The 19,307-nt window shown below is 46.3% G+C and overlaps 2 protein-coding genes across 2 annotated transcripts in view; both read left to right on the top strand.

Annotated features, from left to right (window-relative positions):
- The window catches only part of mylka (myosin, light chain kinase a), a 30,123-nt gene extending 16,160 nt beyond the window's left edge, over positions 1-13,963 (top strand). Inside the window, exons 18-35 of the mRNA XM_068328536.1 lie at positions 1,187-1,303; positions 1,626-1,685; positions 6,769-6,816; positions 7,003-7,130; positions 8,059-8,215; positions 8,677-8,867; positions 8,947-9,058; positions 9,271-9,303; positions 9,546-9,636; positions 9,968-10,171; positions 10,272-10,489; positions 10,574-10,697; positions 11,324-11,476; positions 11,546-11,669; positions 11,746-11,836; positions 11,917-12,045; positions 12,291-12,403; positions 12,562-13,963. Coding sequence (XP_068184637.1) covers positions 1,187-1,303; positions 1,626-1,685; positions 6,769-6,816; positions 7,003-7,130; positions 8,059-8,215; positions 8,677-8,867; positions 8,947-9,058; positions 9,271-9,303; positions 9,546-9,636; positions 9,968-10,171; positions 10,272-10,489; positions 10,574-10,697; positions 11,324-11,476; positions 11,546-11,669; positions 11,746-11,836; positions 11,917-12,045; positions 12,291-12,403; positions 12,562-12,693 — 2,225 coding nt within the window. The 3' untranslated portion in view covers positions 12,694-13,963. The remainder of the gene's footprint in view (positions 1-1,186; positions 1,304-1,625; positions 1,686-6,768; positions 6,817-7,002; positions 7,131-8,058; positions 8,216-8,676; positions 8,868-8,946; positions 9,059-9,270; positions 9,304-9,545; positions 9,637-9,967; positions 10,172-10,271; positions 10,490-10,573; positions 10,698-11,323; positions 11,477-11,545; positions 11,670-11,745; positions 11,837-11,916; positions 12,046-12,290; positions 12,404-12,561) is intronic.
- A 1,277-nt stretch (positions 13,964-15,240) lies between these two features.
- ube2g2 (ubiquitin-conjugating enzyme E2G 2 (UBC7 homolog, yeast)) lies at positions 15,241-18,632 on the top strand. The gene is made up of 6 exons (XM_068328543.1): positions 15,241-15,382; positions 16,000-16,035; positions 16,248-16,293; positions 16,833-16,951; positions 17,788-17,928; positions 18,066-18,632. The coding sequence occupies exons 1-6, from the start codon at positions 15,340-15,342 to the stop codon at positions 18,176-18,178; spliced, it is 498 nt and encodes a 165-aa protein (XP_068184644.1). The 5' UTR covers positions 15,241-15,339; the 3' UTR covers positions 18,179-18,632.
- Positions 18,633-19,307: the final 675 nt, after the last annotated feature.

The following is a 19,307-nucleotide window of genomic DNA, read 5'->3' as shown; positions in this document are numbered from 1 at the left end:
TATTGATCCTGTATCAGGTCTGGAACTGGTTTAGACTCTGTGCCAGCAGCAAAGCATCATGGATATTGTAGTATGTAGAGTAGAGAGGGTCACAATTCAATTCCAAACTTTTGGAAGTTTCTTTTAAATAGAGGGTAAATTTAAAACCTTTGTGTCGTTTATATCTGATATTCATGTTGTTTGTTAGTTTTTTCAGTATTGTGTAATTAGTCAAAATATAATTTATTTAAAGTCATGAAGAGGAAGTTTGATCATGAAGATATAAACAAATCAAACAAGCAACATAAATTTAATCTCTGCAGACGATCAACAACCTAATTTACTGATCAGCTGAGCAATCAATCAATCAATCAATCAATCAATCAATCAATCTGTCAGGGTGTGTTTGTTTGTTTCTTTGTTTGTCTGGAGCGGTTGCAGCCGGGCGTTTCTTTAACTCTGGATGGAAACACACACACACACACACACACACACATAGTAATGTGTGTCATCTGAAGGCCTGCTAAATCTGTGTGTGTTGTATCCATGAATACACTGCCTGAGGATTCCCTGTGTGTGTGTGTGTGTGTGTGTGTGTGTGTGTGTGTGTGTGTGTGTGTGTGTGTGTGTGTGTGTGTGTGTGTGTGTGTGTGTGTGTGTGTGTGTGTGTGTGTGTGTGTGTGTGTGTGTGTGTGTGTGTGTGTGTGTGTGTGTGTGTGTGTGTGTGTGTGTGTGTGTGTGTGTGTGTGTGTGTGAGTGTGTGTGTGTGTGTGTGTGTAATCCCCTCCTGTTATTTCAGTCTGGAGGACAGCCCCTGATCCAGCGCTGTGTGTGTGTGTGTTAAAGGTCGGAGGTCACCTCGATGTCCTCAGACAGCTGGAGTCAGACGACGATGATGATGATGATGATGATGGAGATAAACATTAGTTGTCAATTATTTTAAAACGTTTCTTTAAACTTTATTTAAACGTCGTTGCGTCACATCACATAGAACTACTACATCAGAGGGGGCGGTCCTCTCAGGAGGCCCCACCCCTTCTGCTAATGACCATTGGATGCAGTCTGCTAACATTAGCAACGGAGGCTAATCAGAACTTTCTGATCTGATCAGGCCCTCTGGTTCTGATCGGATCAGGTTGTGGATGTGTTTCCATGGTGACGGTGTTGTTTGCTTGCGTGTTATGTTTACTTGTGCTGTGTCCTGCAGGTGGTCTGTGTTCCCTGACCATCGATAAAGCTCTGCCGGAGGACGAGGGTCAGTACCGCTGCAGGGCGGAGACGTCAGCGGGTCGGGCCGAGTGTTCCTGCATGGTGCTGGTGGACGGTAAGAACCTCCTCCTCTTCCTCCTCCTGTTGATTCCTCTTCATCATTATCACATCATTACACAGGAAACAAGAAGTGGGTATAAAGTAGTAGCTTCATACCTACTTGTTAGCATAGCGACTTTGTTTAACTTAATTTAAAATATTTAATAAAGACGAGACAAACATCAGTCCGAAGATAAAGTGGGGAACCGGTTTTTACAGAGTTTTATAGATTGAAAAAAATAAGGAAAAAAAGTAAAAAGACATGATTGTCAAGGAGATGATTTTGGAGAACGGATACTTGTTTTCGTTCTTAATTTTGTCTGCCCCCCCTCCTGCAGACCCAGCAGAAAACTCTCCGGCTGACAAGAAGTCCAAGAAGGCGACTCCGACCTCAGAGAGTGAGTTTCCAAAATATGCAGCAGCCTCTTTCCTTTTGTCCCAATAAGGAGCTGAAGCCCGGGATCACTGGTTCCCACACACACACACACACACACACACACACACACACACACACACACACACACACACACACACACACACACACACACACTGCTTTCTATTTTAAAGCCTCTCTGTGTATCATTGAAAGCATCACTGTCAGATCTCCGGTCTGCTCTCCTCTGCATTAGAACCACGTTTCCCATCAGCCCCTCTGCTTCACCGACCCCTGATGGTTCTGTCAGAACCTCGTCCTGTCTCTGTCTGAGGTCAAAGGTCATGACCCCTGATGGTCTGGATGCTAATGAACTTCCATTTTTTGTGGGACCCTGTGACCCTCCCTCAGCTGGTCTGTGGCTCCGCCACTTATCGGGCCCCTGGGGGCCAGAATCTGTTATTGATGATGTTTGAGGACCAGAAATCACTTCTGACCTGATTCAGTGGGAGCTACACATTAGCTTAGCTTCCTGGCTCATACCTCGCCCCCTTTAGATTGTCGTTCCATCCCTTTCTCCCTCTTCTCTCTCTTATTGGTCCGTTCCGTGATCTTTCCGGCATTTGTGTTGATGAACTAGTTAGCATTAGCTAGCTTTGCTTGTGTCATGCTAGCTGTTAGCATATGGTTAAACAAGGTGATGTAAGCTAACCTTCTGTGGCTGTCATGATATTTTGATGTCTTTGCTAGCCATTTGTTGCTAGCCTGGATAGCATTGTGTGTCTGCCTCAAGACTTTGTGCTAAGCTAGGCTAATTATATGCTAGTAGGGCAGGTGTTATTTTACATTCATTCATTCATCTTCTGCTGCTTCATTCACCGTAGCGGGTCACGGGGAGCTGGAGCCTAACTCAGCTGGCATACAATAATGTTTAAAATATGCTATCAAAAATTTTAATTTTTTGGTTTTGCTACCTATTTTTTGGAGCGCCTGATTGGGCTGCAGTATTCTGCGTCACTTCCTGCTTCATTCTGATTGGCTGTTTGATGGTTGTTTGTTGTAGTAGTGGTCTGTTGTGGACGTTTAATCCCAGGAAATGTTTTTAGCGTGTTTGACACAAGCTAACTTCTGTACCCTTGGATGCATCTTGATTTTCATGGATTAGCATAGCTGGCTAATCAAAGCAACTACAGATCTGACTGATATTAAATCAGTAATCCAGAAGAGCGCCGCCTGGTGGCGACAACGTCAACATCAAACAGGGTTGTGATCTGAAGACAAACTGGTGATGGCAGATGGTTCCTGAAGCTTGTTTAAAGCGTGTTTTTAAGCGTGTTTTTACACGGAGCTGCTTCATGCGTGTTCCTACAGCTGACGCTCACGGAGGCGCTTTAATGTTCCATCGGAGCGCTCAGTGGAAAATGTCTCTTTATGATCCGGCACCTAATCCTTCCTGTGAGCATACCTCAGGCCTGGATTGAGCGCTGTGATCTTAGCCCGGGGTCCCAGGTCCCGACCCACATCCAGTTTCCACGCATGAAACCTGAAACAGGAGCAAATCAGGACGCTCCGTTTCATCCTGACGGGCGCACGCGCTCAGATGGACCGCTGGACGGATTCTAACGGTTTAGCAGAAATAATCGTTAGGTTTGATCGGCCCGATGGGAGGCAGCGTCCTGTCACAAGAGGAGTGAAGACGGAGAGCAGAGAGCGAGGCATTCTGGGAATTTAGCCACCGCTAACCCCCTAATCTTTTGGCTGAGTAATGTTTCGTCCACATGACGAGGGCCGGACGCCGGAGCTGGAAAGATTCCCCCGTTAGGGACAGAAAACTCCTGCGAGGGTTAAAAATACTCGTCATGCTCGAAACAAACAGCAACTGCTCCGCAGCTCATTGGCTAGATGGCCACATCCTGTTTGCTAATGATGGGCCAATCACAGGGCAGTGGTCAGTGGAGCAGGTGTACGAGGATCAGACCCGTCTCTACCATAATATGGCATTAGCATGTTCAGCTAGCTAGCTAGCTCACTAGTTACAGTTAGCTCATACGCCAAGATTTAGCATATCATTAGCTACTTGCATCAGTTATTTTATTATATTACATTTATCTTTGTGCTGGGGATAATTGTGGCTCATTTGTTAGCTTCTTTGCTTGCTAGCTGCAGATGTCAGCGAGTGTTCATGACGTCTGGTTCTGGTTAAAATCTGCTAACTAGCTTAAGTCAAGATATCTGTGAAAAAACCAGTGGTTTAAACTATTCAGGATAGATTAACTCCATTGTCATGGTGCTATGTAGTCATTGCTGTGATAGGCTAACATCCTGCATACAACAGAGATTACTGTGTTATATGAAGGAAATGTCTTGAAGTAACAACACATAACGAAATGGCAAACTTTTGGATATATTCAGATTAGCTAAATGCTAAACTTTTAGCTAACCCTTTTGTCTTGCTTCACTTTAAAGTAAGTCTTTTTTATCTATCACTCATAAAACAATTACATTCTATGCTAACTGTTGCTACACGGGTTGGACTTTACTAGTCTTTATATTGAACAAGTCAAAACATAGACATAAATTATTTTGTGCATGCTAACATCTGGTAGCGCTCTGTGCTAGCTCTTTGTCTGTCTGCAGCTTGTCTGTGTGTTCAGTATTTGTATTAAGCTATGCTAAACATACCCATGTGTTACATCTTGTGTATGCTAATGTTTGGTATCTCTTTGATGCTAGCATTAGCTCTGCCTCTGGTCAGTGTCGATGCTAATTCTTTATTGTTCATGTAGCTCCTATCCTCTGCTTCCAGTGCTGTTGCTACGCTAGGCTAACGTTTCTAGGTACCATTATGTTTCAGCTTGTTGTGCTGCTGGTTTTGTCCTGAAACCTCTGAATCTGGAGATCGACAGAAAAACAAGACGATAAATATTAACAATCAGACCAACAAGTAAAAAAAATCAAACTGAATCCGTTCAGTCTCCAGCTTCCTGACGCTGCTTTTTCTGACAGACAGTGAAGGTAACAGTCTTCTGCAGAGTTTAACTAACACATGTGAGCTGACAGCAGAGAGAAATGTCTGGGGGGTGTGGGGGGGTCCGGTGGAGACGCTTCAGCGCTCCTCATCCTCCACTCACACTTCCATTTAAGGTGTTTCAGGTTCTTCCTCCTCACAGCAGATTAAACCTGAAGCCCTGGAGCTCCTTTTAAGACACTCCTGCCTCCCCCTGCCTCCCCCGTCCTCCTGCTGCCTCTCTTGTCCTCCTCCTGCCTCCCCTGTCCTCCTCCTGCCTCCCCTGTCCTCCTCCTGCCTCCCCCATCCTCCTCCTGCCTCCCTCATCCTCCTGCTGCCTCCCCCATCCTCCTCCTGCCTCCCCCGTCCTCCTTCTCCTGTCTCCACCGTCCTATTGGTGTCCTTTGAATGTCTCATGTTGATTTTTGATTATTGATCAGGTGAGCCCTGGGTTGAGGTGGTTCTGAACTGATCAGGACGTTGATGTGTTTCTGTTGTTTGTTTGTTTATTTGTTTGTTTGGTATCTGATGGCATGTCGACATCAGACATGAGAAGTACTGACACCAGGAAGTCAGACCGCCACAATAAGAGCATCTGGTTCTTGTCTGTGATTGACTTCCTCCTCCTGACCAGTGGTAGAACAAAATGTCTTTGTGTGTGTGTGTGTGTGTGTGTGTGTGTGTGTGTGTGTGTGTGTGTGTGTGTGTGTGTGTGTGTGTGTGTGTGTGTGTGTGTGTGTGTGTGTGTGTGTGTGTGTGTGTGTGTGTGTGTGTGTGTTGTAACCATCAGCTGGAAAACCGTGACCTGAGGTGACCTCAAAATTTTCCATCAGCTGGACATTTTAGGGTTTTTCAGGGATGTTTTGTCTGGTGGTGCGTTCAGGTTTGTCACTTACTGGCTGGTGAACCCCGGCATGATAACGGTAAACAATAACAACAACAAACACTAGTAAACAGTAACTGTTTGTAATAATTCAACATGGCCGACTTCCTGTAGCGTTTAGCTCGTAGCCTCAGAGGCATAAATCAAACGCACCCAAACCGGTCCCATACTGTCACCACAGCGCTTAGCAACCAATGATGTCATCACAACAGGGTTTGGCAGGAAGTCATTGGTTCTGTTCAAAAGATAGCCCCGCCTCCAGCTGTTACATGACTCCGGCTTCCATTAGCGACATCTTTACCTCCGCGTGAGCTAGCAGCTACCATTTAGCTAGCATCTAACCGTTAGTGGTTACTTAGCTCATGGCGGCTAACCAGCTAGACCAAAGTAGTTTACAAACATAAACCACATATTGATATATAAAGTATATTATCAATAGACAATCGTGTAATAAATTGATTATTGAGTTTTTGTAATTTATCTTGATAGGTATCAAATGACAGACGAATCATTTATTGATCACGTATCATCATGTCATGTCGTGACGTCTCTTTAAAATGTGTTCTTCTTCTGTTTCTTCTTCTTCGGCTGTTAGAATAAACAAAAACCTCCAGGAACTATTTCCTGTCTCCTATTTTTAGAATGACCATATATGGTTGTCAGAGACACTCACATTCCTGTTGTTTGGAGCAGGACATGGACGTCCACCCGAGGCTCCGCACTCACATTCTTTCCATTTAGATTGTCTAAACAACACACAACAGCAGATCAATCATTATTATTGATCCTTAATGATACTTATTCTTATTGATCCAGCTCCTTGTTACAAATTAGTGTATTAATCTGATCTAAAACTATAAAATATGAGTTTAAAACAACCATCTGTAGATGAATAATTACAAATAATCTGTTAGACACATAAAACACTGTTTGATCCTGGATTTTTCTAATCCGAGGTGTTAAAGTCAGATTATTTTGTTGTTAATTCTTTATTCTTTTTAATTGATCACCTCATTGTTTACTCTCTCAGGTGAAGGGATTTTAACATTTAAGATGAGCGTTGTGTGAAACCCAAATGTAAACTTCTAAATAAATAAACAAACAGACCCTGTTTTGTTGTCTGGTGATGGAACTGATCATTATATCAATGCTAATCAATATATTGTGTGTATTGATGACATCACTGTGTCTTTGACCCCCCCCCCACTTGTGTTTCAGGTGAAGCCAGAATAAAGAAACCGACGGCCAAGACTCCCCCCAAACAAGGTGACCACCTGAACAAGCCTCTACAGGGACCCCTAATCAATATTATTGATCACTGATCAGAAGTGTGTGTGTGTGTGTGTGTGTGTGTGTGTGTGTGTGTGTGTGTGTGTGTGTGTGTGTGTGTGTGTGTGTGTGTGTGTGTGTGTGTGTGTGTGTGTGTGTGTGTGTGTGTGTGTGTGTGTGCAGCGCTGCCTCCTCAGATCCTTCAGTTCCCAGAGGACATGAAGATCCTGGCGGGAGAGAAGGTGGAGATCCTCTGCAGGTTCTCTGGAGCGTCCCCCATCAGCTGCACCTGGCTGAAGTTCAGGAAACCAGTGAGACACACACACACCCACACATACACATGCTCACACACATATGCACACACACATTGTGGAGCTGCAAGTGCATGCTGGGAGACTCGTGATTCGCCGAGCTATTCGGTTTTATTTTATCGGGTCTTCAGTTTCCAGTTATTTTAAATGTATAAAACTACTGGTCCGTTGAGAGCTCTAGTCTGAGATGTTAATGGTGATTTCTGAAGCTCTAATCTGTGGTGTTAATGGTGATTTCTGAAGCTCTAATCTGTGGTGTTAATGGTGATTTCTGAGGCTCTAATCTGAGGTGTTAATGGTGATTTCTGAAACTCTAATCTGAGGTGTTAATGGTGATTTCTGAGGCTCTAATCTGAGGTGTTAATGGTGATTTCTGAGGCTCTAATCTGAGGTGTTAATGGTGATTTCTGAAGCTCTAATCTGAGGTGTTAATGGTGATTTCTGAGGCTCTAATCTGAGGTGTTAATGGTGATTTCTGAAGCTCTAATCTGAGGTGTTTATGGTAATTTCTGAGGCTCTAATCTGAAGTGTTAATGGTGATTTCTGATGCTCTAAACTGAGGTTTTAATGGCGATTTCTGAAGCTCTAATCTGAGGTTTTAGTGGTGATTTCTGAGGCTCTACTCTGAGGTGTTAGCGGTGATTTCTGAGACTCTAATCTGAAGTGTTCATGGTGATTTCTGAAGCTGTAATCAGAGGTTTTAATGGTGATTTGGGATGATGAAATGACCAAAAAATGCAAATTATTTTCATTGTAAAACCTGTATTCCATACATTTATTAACTGAACATGCATTGAATTCATTAATCTGTGTGTGTGTGTGTGTGTGTGTGTGTGTGTGTGTGTGTGTGTGTGTGTGTGTGTGTGTGTGTGTGTGTGTGTGTGTGTGTGTGTGTGTGTGTGTGTGTGTGTGTGTGTGTGTGTGTCAGATCGTGGAGGGCTCCTCTGACGTGTCCATCCTCAGCTCTGAGGGCAGCAGTCAGCTGACGATCCCCAGCGGGCAGCAGGAACACTGTGGCTGCTACACGGTGGAGCTGAGGAACGGCTTCGGCGTCCGACAGGCGGCGCTCAACCTCACCATCGTGGGTAAGAGCCGGCGCAGACAGGAAGTGACGGCGTTACAAGATGGTTTGTCGGCGGAGATGCGTCAGGTGCTCACAGCCGCCGCCCGAAGCCTTTTATGGCAGTGCTGTGAACACGACTGTCTGCTCGCTGCTCATTGGTCATGATGCGTCTGATCACATGACCAGGTGACGCGTCTGATCACATGACCAGCTGACAGCCTCTGTTTCCAGCCTGATTATTGGTTCTTCACCGAGAGCCGTTAGCTCGAGCCTCTCGAGGATTTCTGTTTCATTTAATGAGCTTCCAGCGCCCCCATCAGGTCAGCTGCAGCAACAGCAGCTCAATGTGGGAATTTAAAAAGGTTAAAGGTTAAATGTCAGTGGATTTGAAGCCAGTAGCAGCCTGATCCAAATGTAGGAACATCCCAACATGCTGGGACACGACCACTTCCTGTCTGTGTGATCTGATGATCCCCTCCTCAGACAAACCCGACCCCCCAGCGAAGGTCCCCGCTGCCTCAGACATCCGGCGGGCCAGCCTGACCCTGTCCTGGTACGGGCCGACCTACGACGGGGGCAGCGCCGTCTGCTCCTACCAGCTGGAGATCTGGGACTCGGTGGAGACACAGTGGAAACACCTGGTGTCCTGCAACAGCACCTCCTACAACGTGCAGGTAAGCCCCACCCGGTGGGTGTGGCACGACCCAGAAGGCGGTCCAGGTGAGCTTTAGTAATGTTCTGCTGTGCCTCCAGAACCTCCTTCCAGAGCGTCAGTATAAGTTCCGGGTCCGAGCGGAGAACATCTACGGCGTGGGAGAACCTAGCGCTGAGTCGGAACCGGTGACAGTCGGGCTGGTGGATGACGGTGAGGGTTACTGGGTCACATCCCACCCACTGGGGGGTTGCACGAGGTGTGTATGAGTTTGGATGCTGGTTAGCGGTCCGGTCCAGCCATCCCATGGGACTTCCTGTGCCGACGCTAACGATGCTAACAACGCTAAACCCGACCCAGTTAACAGATGTTTAGTCCAAACTAAAACGACTAACTGAACTAATTCTGTTTGGTTCTTCTGACAGGGAACCAGGAAGAGGCAGAGGAGGAGGATGAAGGTACGGCGCTAACGCTTCCTGTTTGTTTACAGCATCAGCTGAGTAAACAAACAGCAGCACAACAGGAAGTGACAGGAAAACAAAACGATAAGAAACAGGAAATAACATCAAAACAAAAAATGACATGAAGTCACTGTCTGATGACATAGGATGTTACAACATGACATTAAATAAATGATCAATAACAACTAGTGAGGTGTTGGCTCAGCCCACGGTGACCTCTGACCTCTGTTTCCTGTCAGACTCAGAGAAGGACCCAGAGTACAGAGACGTGACCATCAGAACGGACATGAAGGTGAAGGAGCTCTACGACGTGGAGGAGCGGCTGGGAACGTAAGGCTCCGCCCACTCACCACCCATGATGCACCTCTCATTTTCAGACCCAGCTTTTACATCCATTTCTATGGAAACAGAACTTAAAATTTACACCAAACACTTTGAATTACAGCTAAAACACGACTGCTACGCTAGCAGTAAGCTAGCTGGTGGAAGCTACGGCTAAAGCTAAAAGCATTTATTTATTACTTTATTAATTGAGGATGTTGATTCATCTACAAATGTAAACAAGGCTAAAGAAGAGTAAACAAGCTGCCGTTCCACTGAAGCTAACTAGCTTAGCTTGTAGTGTCAGGCTAACGGTTGGTGCGGTATGTTTGTGCAACAGGGGGAAGTTCGGTCAGGTCTTCAAACTGGTGGAGAAGTCCACCAAGAAGGTTTGGGCGGGAAAGTTCATCAAGGCGTACTCGGCCAAGGAGAAGGAGAACGTCCGGCAGGAGATCGGCATCATGAACAGCCTCCACCACCCCAAGCTGGTGCAGTGTGTGGACGCCTTCGAGGGCAAGTCCGACATCGTCATGGTGCTGGAGATGTACGTAACAATTTCCCCCAAACCGACTCTGAGGAGCCCCCAACCGACGAGCTGCTCCCTGGTCGCACCTTCAACCTGTCCGACTCTTTCTCTGCTGCAGGATCTCAGGCGGCGAGCTCTTTGAGAGGATCATCGATGAGGACTTTGAGCTGACGGAGCGAGAGGTGATCAAGTACATGCTGCAGATCATCGACGGGGTGAACTTCATACACCAGCAGGGCATCGTGCACCTGGACCTCAAGCCAGAGAACATCATGTGTGTCAATAAGACGGGCAGCAAGATCAAGCTCATCGACTTCGGCCTCGCCAGGCGGCTAGGTAGCGATTAGCATCTCACCTAGCTACGGTGCAGAGATGGCCAACCGATCAATTTCTCTTCATTGATTATTGGTTCTCCAACAGAAAACGCTGGAACTTTGAAGGTTCTGTTCGGGACTCCAGAGTTCGTGGCTCCAGAGGTGATCAACTACGAGGCCATCAGCTACCCCACCGACATGTGGAGCATAGGAGTCATCTGCTACATACTGTAGGTCACATGCTGTAGCTTAGCCACATTTAGCTTCTCTGTGTACAGGTAGTCCTCAACATACAAACACAACCAGTACCAAAATGTTGTTTGTAAGTTGAATTGAATTGTACTTCTAGAGTCAGCTATTGATGTTGACGATCCACTGTAGGCTACTGTAGCATGTAGCTTAGCTTTAGAGTGAAGGAGGAGGAAGGAGGAGTTGTTGTGGGTCAGAGAGTTTTCATCAGAGAGACGGTCTCCACTACCACTATCTTCACTAGCCTTTATTTTATTATCCATGATAAACAATTAAGTATCCAACGTAGGAAGCCTAACGTCCTGAGATGCTAACAGAGACATCAACAAGAGGGGGAGAGGAGTGTCGGAACTGCGTGAATGCAGAGGTGCTGCCCCCACAGGTGTTGTGGTAGAAAGAGGAACTGCAGGACAATAGTCAGATATGGTGGAGCACATTTGTTCGTATCTCTGAGTGTTCATAAGTTGAGGACTAGCTGTACTGGTTTCAGTTGTGCCCATTTTAGCATCTCTTAACCAATCGACTACTCACTTCCCGTGGCTTCCTTTAGCTTTGTGGTTTCTGTTTGTCCTCCTGATGGTCTCTGGGTTTGTTCTTGTGGTCTCAGGCTCAGCGGTTTGTCTCCATTCATGGGTGACAGCGACAACGAGACTCTGTCCAACGTCACCTCGGCATCCTGGGACTTTGAGGACGAGGCCTTCGATGAAATTTCTGACAACGCCAAAGATTTCATCACCAACCTGCTGAAGAAAGACATGAGGTAACACTGCAGACTGCTAACGCCTACTGCTAACTTAGCAATTGCTTTACGTGACTTTGTGTGCCCCAGGGCTCGGCTAACCTGTGCTAAATGCTACGAACACCCCTGGCTGAAGCAGGACACCAACACCATGAAGGCCAAAAAGCTCTCCAAGGAGAGGATGAAGAAATACATCCTGAGGAGGAAGTGGCAGGTAAGCGTTAGCCTTCCAGGTTAGCCATGTTAGTGGCTAACGCTACACAAGGTGACTGCTTCTTCTTCTGCGGTAGAAAACGGGTAACGCAGTCCGAGCCATCGGCAGACTGTCCTCCATGGCTATGATGGCCGGCGTCAGCGCCAAGAAGGGCTCGCCCACTGAAGGTAGGGGGAGGAATTACACCGGTTTGTCCTGCTCTGATGGATGATGTCATCCTGCTGAGACTCCACCTCTTCCTGTCCAGAGGACAACCAGTTCCTGGAGTGTTTGGAGTACGACCAGAAGGTGGAGTCCAAGCCCTCATTCAGTGCCGTAATGAAGGACGTGGAGGTGGTGGAGGGCAGCGCCGCCCGCTTCGACTGCAAGATTGAAGGTATGAGGGGCGAGGGGCGGAGCCAACAGGTGGAACTGAGTTAGGCGTAGTCCAATCACAGCAGAGTAAAGGGAAGCAACGATGATGCTTCTTGTTTAGTTCTTCTCCTTCAGCCAATCAGACACTGAGGGAGGTGTGTCATGTCCACACAATAGTAGGACTCCTAATTCTTATGCGCTCTGATTCTGCTCTGTGATTGGTTGAAACTAAAGAAACAGCTAACGTGTGAACCTTGGTGTCTGCAGGTTATCCCGACCCGGAGGTGGTCTGGTACAAGGACGACCAGCCGATCAAAGAGACACGACACTTCCAGATCGACTACGATGAGGAAGGGAACTGCAGTCTGGTCATTTCAGAGGTCAGAGATCAACTGTTGTTCGTGGGGTCTTCTGTGTGGCGTGACTGATGACTCCAAAACTCTGTTTAAATCCACACCCCTTCAATATAATTATATTATATTATAATGTTTATATTATATTATATTACTGTATTATATTTTACTATATTATACTACAGGTTTCGGGTGACGACGACGCTAAGTACACGGTGAAGGCAGTGAACAGCCTGGGGGAGGCCACCTGCACAGCTGAGCTGCTGGTGGAGGTGATGGCTGGAGAGGAGGAAGAGGAGGAGGAAGAGGAGGAGTAAAGTAGAGATGTCCTGGACTCCCACAGGAAGAGGAGGCGGAGCTCCGCCTGTCAGACTTGAGCAGGAGAAACTTAACCCACATTGTATTGTTGTGGAGGAGCAGGTGGACGGGGTTTCCAAAAAAACACAAATTTCCCATAAGCAGCCACTAGTAAACGATTTGTTGTGTGATACAGAAGCCCCGCCCACTCTCAGCCCGACCTCTGCTCATTGGTGGATCTTCTCGTGTTTCAATTCTTTAGGCCTGAAACGGTGTTCTGGGTTTTTAGTTTAAAATAAGATTTAATCTTAGAGAAAATCATGATGATAGCTCCGCCCACAATATTGACCAATCAGAGTTGTGTGAAAATGTAGTGACAGTGATAAAACCCACAACCGTGTTAACGTGGAAAGAACTAGCATGAAAACAGCGACTCGTCAAAGCTGGTCAGGTTCAGCTCCCAGAGGCTCATGGGACATGTAGTTGTTGCTGCAGGCTGTGGGGCTGAAGGTGTCCCACACCTGTCCCCCGTCTGTCCAGGTGAGGAGGACTATGGTTAGCTGATGAAGACAGTGACAGGAAGTGAAAATAAAAACGGATTCAAAAAAAGGAACCTTTGGTTCAGAGTCTTAAAAACGAGACCATGGCCCCAAAACCAAAAGTCCACCTGAGAAGTCAAATGAAAATATTAAATTCATTCAATTTAATTTTTTAGTGAAAATCAAACGGAAACTAAAAGAAAAACAAAAAAACCCAAAACAAATAATTTCATGTTTTAATGCAGGACTTTTTTTTTTGGTAAAAGCCAACGCTAGCGTTTTCTTCTTAATCTACTTTTATTTTCCCTCCATCTTTAATTTAAAATGTCAAACTTTTAATTCCAGAACTGTGTGTTCAGAGTTCAGTTGCCTAGCAATGAAACCCTGACCCTAGCTAGCTAGGTCATCCACAGGAGGCTAGCTTGTCGTGTTAGCGCTCCTTGTTGCTTATGTGACCGATTAGCACGAGACTCGGGCTGAGAACCCGATCAATAATCGATCGGCTGCTCCTCGCAGCGTCTGACAAGGCCAATCTTCTTCTGTTTGAGCACTTTTCTTCTCCTCTGCTGAATTCTTACTGCTAAAATCACCTCAGCCTTACTGTTAGCCTTAAAGCGACGCCATCACACCTTAGCTCCACCCACCTGATTCAAGACATTTCTCAGTTTTTTTATTTTTACGTTCAAACAGGATTTTTTTTCAGGATTCAATGAGATCCTGTAATTCTCAATTTGATTCTCATCTCATAACACGATGAGTCTCATCTTCAAACGTCACAATCCAACGTGCTTCAACAGGAAGACAAAATCAGGGTTCAGCGAGCTGATTGGCTGGCTGACTGCCTGGTCACGCCCCCGTCTGGTCTTCACGTCGTCAAAGTCTTTTTGATTTTTGCCACATTCCAGCTGTTTGCTTTTTAATCTTTAACTCTGTGCCTCAGAAACCAGAGGAAGTCGCTCAGAGCTCACCGGTGTGTGTGTGTGTGTTTTTATTTGTTTGTTTGTTTGTTTGCATCCAGCCGGCGTCAGCTGGGCCTGTTTGTGTTTATTTAATGCACAGTTTCATAGTTAGATTATTATCATTTGAGCGTCCGTCTTCTTGGAGAATTTCTAGCAGCACCCCCCCCCCCCCGACCCCCATACTAAAGCAGTGGACTCACTCCTAGACTGAGTTGTTTTGTATTAGATGTATGTAGATGATATTTCTCTAATTTTTATAAATATATATATCAGTTTGATGAACAGATTTCCTGTATGAGACACTACGACTGTAGTTACTCACAAATCAAATAAAGAGATCACAGAACCTGGGCGTGGCCTCTCATCACTGATTAGACACGCCCACACGGTGGTCATGCTCCTGTGACATCATCACACCTGGACAGTGGTTGTTCTTGTGACATCATCAGACCCAGACGATGTTGGTTTCTGTGACATCATCACACCTAGACGGTGGTTCTTCCTGTGACATCATCACACCCAGATGATCGTTGTTCCTATGACATCATCGGACCCGGACGATGGTTGTTCCTGTGACATCATCACACGCAGACTACGATTATGCTCCTGTGATATATTTGATAATGCATTAGCATAAATCACTAATGTTAGCATTCAGACACCTGGATTAATCCATTAAAGTCAGATTAAATCCAGTGTTTTTTTTCTTTATATGTAACTACAGGGATTGTTCGATAACATTAACTGTTTTAGCTAACGTATAATTTTTGCACCATCTATGTTTTAGTTGCGAGTTTTTTGGAATTACGAAAATCATAAAAACTTTATTATTATTACATTTTATTCGATGAAATTATTTTTTAGGTAATTAAAAAAATGTCAAAATTAAAATTACAGAAACATTGTGGGGGGGGGGACTTGTTTATTAGTTATTAGGAGACGTCACCAGTCAGATACTGTACATCTACGTAAGTACATTACGAACAAACGATAAATAATGACGTCATGACGCGCTTCACGGGGCGTGTCGGCGACACGCGCTGAAAAAAAACAAAACAGGAATTGGCTGTCTGAGCATGCGCACTGGGGAGTTGACCCTGGTTGACTGCTGCTCGTTTCTGGGTTGACAATCAAACTTTCCGCTTTGTTTCGCCCCCATTGCACCGGAATGGCGGGAACCGCACTGAAGAGGCTCATGGCGGAGTATAAACGTAAGGAGGAACCGCTTCCGCACCGCCTTCAGCCAATGGGAGCAGTCATTTCGTTAGCAGGCTAAGCTAACAGCACAGCTAACTCCATGAAGCAGCGTTCCGTTTAGTCAGCAATGTCCATCGTGCTAAGCTAACATGTCTGTGGCCTAGCATCGCTACCAGAACGATGACGCAGAAACGAGAGACTTCTTGACGAAGTCTCCGTTAATTTTGAGATTAACGGAGAACACGAGGGATAATCCTTCAATGCCGGATTAAAGAGCAGCTGTTACATAAACATGGTGGCTAACATTAGCAGCCTGAGCCTCTGGGTTTCATCTCTACGCTCCATTCATTCTTGTTTTGACAGTTTTTCAATGAACCTTCTTGAACTCTGCGTGCAGCGGCGTTAGCCTCCTGTTTGTCTTTAGTGCTGGTCTTAAATCAATAATCAGTGGGTTTAAACTGATAATATGTCTTTAGGTTGATGCTATCTATTAGTTTAATGTGTCAGTGTTAGCCTGCTAGCTCCCCACTCACCATTCAATCCTGAATTAGCTTCAGCCTGGTGATCAATGGTGTTTACTGCCGGGGTGAAGGTCAGAGGTCACAGCCTGATGTGAGTGCTTGTGTTTCAGAGCTGACCCTGAACGCACCAGAGGGGATCGTAGCGGGTGAGTCTGTTTGTTCCTCTGGGTAAACCTTTAACTTTTTAAAGTTTGTTCTGTCTGAACCACAGATATATTTATTATTATTGTTATTATTACAATATTAAATCCAGAATAACTTTGTGACAAACTGACATCGGCCCGGAGGCAGAAGAGGATGATGATGAAGGTATTGTGGGTTCTGTCCAGACCAGTAACCACTCTGTGTTCTTGTGCAGGTCCTGTGAACGAGGAGAATTTCTTTGAGTGGGAGGCTCTCATCATGTGAGTACATCAGCTGATCAGTAGCTGATCTTGGTCTAACCCTGACCCTGGTCCTGGTCCTGGTACTCCAGTAGAACCAGGGGGGTCGTCCCTCGTGTCTCTTAGTAATGATCAGTGATCATCTTAAACCCAGTGATGTCAGTGAGGTTTTTGTTGTTGTGTTTGTTTTGTTGTTGTTTTTGTTGTTGTGTTATTTTTATGTTGTTGTTGTCACCCTCAAATTAACCTCCTCAGTGCATTCCTGCTGTGTGTGACATTACCGCCATCACCACATCCCATAATTACCTGGGACAGTCCCCAGGTTGCCCCGCCCCTTCAGACGCTTTGATGTTTTCTGCTTGGGTTGTTGTTGTCAGAAAAACATCTGGGCGGGGCTGATTACTGATAGATAAATAGCTTTATACTTTATTAGTTCAGAAGCCTCTGATCGATCAGTTCTGATCATTCGTTCAGGACCTGCTGGTTCTGGGACATCAGGGACCGTTAGAACCGTTCTGATCCGTGTTGACATGTTCTTCTCGTGTTCTTCCGTGTCTCAGGGGACCTCAGGACACGTGTTTCGAGGGGGGGGTGTTCCCGGCGGTTCTCAGCTTCCCCTCTGACTACCCCCTCAGCCCCCCCAAGATGAGGTTCACCTGCGACATGTTCCACCCCAACAGTGAGTCCACACACACACACACACACACACACACACACACACACGTTGCTGTTCCCCTGGCTGCCAGCAGGGGGAGTCAAACCCTCTCCTGGTTCAATCGTAGGTCCTACTTTTGACACTTTTACTGTTTATTCCTTTGACTTTAATCTTAAACTTACATCCCCACCCACTTTTGCTCACCTGTCCGTTTGCCCCGCCCCCTCAATGTTTATTGGATAATGTTTGTTTAAACCTGCTGACAAACAAACACACACACAAACAGCCGGGGGTCAGCGGGTCAGTAGGACCAAATCAACACGTCGATGATGAAACTGAGTAAACATTTAAAAAGGAACTACATAAATAAACAAGTAAATAAACAGGGAACTAAATAAATAAATGGTGCCGGGAGTCATTGGTTCAGGTCGAGCTTCTTTAATCCCGTCATTAGACCTGTCACAACCTGCCAGCTGTTAATTCGCTGTTAGCATGTCGTTAGCATGCTGTCGTTAGCGCTGTGATTAGTGGTCAGAGCGATGTCACAGCAGGGAGACGGTCTGAGCACGCTCCACGCTGATTAGAGGACGGGAGACCGCTGACCTGTCGCTTTCATCAGCACACACACACACGCCCGGGGCTGAACTTCCTCCTGTGAGTCTCGTCTGATCCTCCAACAAACAGCAGAAAATAAAATCCGTGAGGGAGGAGGAGCTGGAGGTCTAGTGGGCGAGTCCAGTGGGCGTGTCCTGCAGCTGGAGCAGTGGGTCGTTGGTTTTAGTCCCGCTGCTCCAGCTGGCGCCGCGCTGAGAGCCTCGACCTTTGACCTACAGTAACCCTGAGTATCTCCTTCCCTCCAGTCTACCCCGACGGCCGGGTGTGCATTTCTATCCTCCACGCCCCGGGCGACGACCCCATGGGCTACGAGAGCAGCGCGGAGCGCTGGAGTCCGGTCCAGAGCGTGGAGAAGATCCTGCTGTCCGTCGTCAGCATGCTAGCAGGTACGGTCTGACTCTAACGTCACGGCGCTAGCAGGAGAGTCCAGAGGTTCTCTTGTTTAGACCTCCTCCTGAATGTCTCCTTCCCTCCTTCCTCCTCTCCTTCCCTCCTCTCCTCCTCCTCTTCTCCCTCGTTTCAGAGCCAAACGATGAAAGCGGCGCCAACGTCGATGCCTCCAAAATGTGGCGAGAAGACCGGCAGCAGTTTTACAAACTGGCCAAGAAGATCGTTCGCAAGTCGCTGGGCCTGTAGTGATGATGTCATCAAACTGCGACGCCGCCAGCACTCTGTGTCCCCTTCAGGAGCCCCCTGCTCTCTCCCCCCCCACTAGAGCAGAACACATGTAGATGAGGAGGATGTGAGCATCCTCTTCATCACTATGGAAACCAGTATCGCACACACACACACACACACACAGAGTGCTGCTGAGATGGACAGATCAATAAACTCATTGGTGGACGATCAGACATCCAGTTTATCCGATCTGATTGGTTCACAAGTGTCACATGATCAGCCCTTCAGTGACATCAAAGCCTTCTCTTCCTCCTCCCCATCTGACTTTGTGGACTTTCTATCCCCAAAGGACGATTCTCTCCATCGTCATAGTTACCTTTTTTGTTTTAAGTTGCCAAGACAGTGAGTAAGTTTGGGCGTGAGTGGCTTCTCTCATTGGTTCATTTTTTGTAAAATAAACTGAAGAAGAGCAGACGTGTGTTTTCCTTCACTGATTCATGCTGTTAGCTTAGCATCAAATGGTTAGCTCTCCTCCGCCCCTGCAGGAGCACCTGAGTCGGGCAGCGCGCGATCTTGTCCAGACCTGTCCCTGACAACAACACGCCATCAAAGAAGCACCCCCATCAGTTACTGTCAGCTAGCCCATTGCTGTTTACACACACGCTGTCATTAGCCGTTGTTAGCGCACATTAACCAACGGATTAAAGCAGCGGCTCTGCCCCCAAATGTCCTCCGAGGAAACGCAGGCGCCGCTTTTATCGCCTGGAGCTCCGCCCACTGCTCCGGCCTGAAAAACACTAACTCCAGAAAACTGTTCAACCAACGTTAGCGTTAGCATTCGCAGCTACAAAAGCTCATGATGGTCTTACACTGCTAACAATCCATTGTAATAGCATTAGCAAGCTAATAAATCCATGTTCCAGACCCACTGTAGTTGAATTATATTTGTGCTATTTTTATTTTTCCACCAACAGTGTTAAGCTAGCATTAGCGTTAGCCAGTCTGGTCTCCGACAAACTCCTCAGATTTAAGCTACCATTAGCAACAATAAAATTAATTTTGAATTCCACGTCGTCAGCCCGAGAAACATGAGGTTCACTTTTAAATGTCTGGTACCACGGGGGCTTCCGGTTCTTTAGCACTACTA

The sequence above is a fragment of the Antennarius striatus genome, chromosome 12 (assembly GCF_040054535.1).
Source record: "Antennarius striatus isolate MH-2024 chromosome 12, ASM4005453v1, whole genome shotgun sequence".
Lineage (NCBI taxonomy): Eukaryota > Metazoa > Chordata > Actinopteri > Lophiiformes > Antennariidae > Antennarius > Antennarius striatus.
Note: the sequence above shows the minus strand (reverse complement) of the source record. Positions and strands in the feature narration are given on the sequence as shown.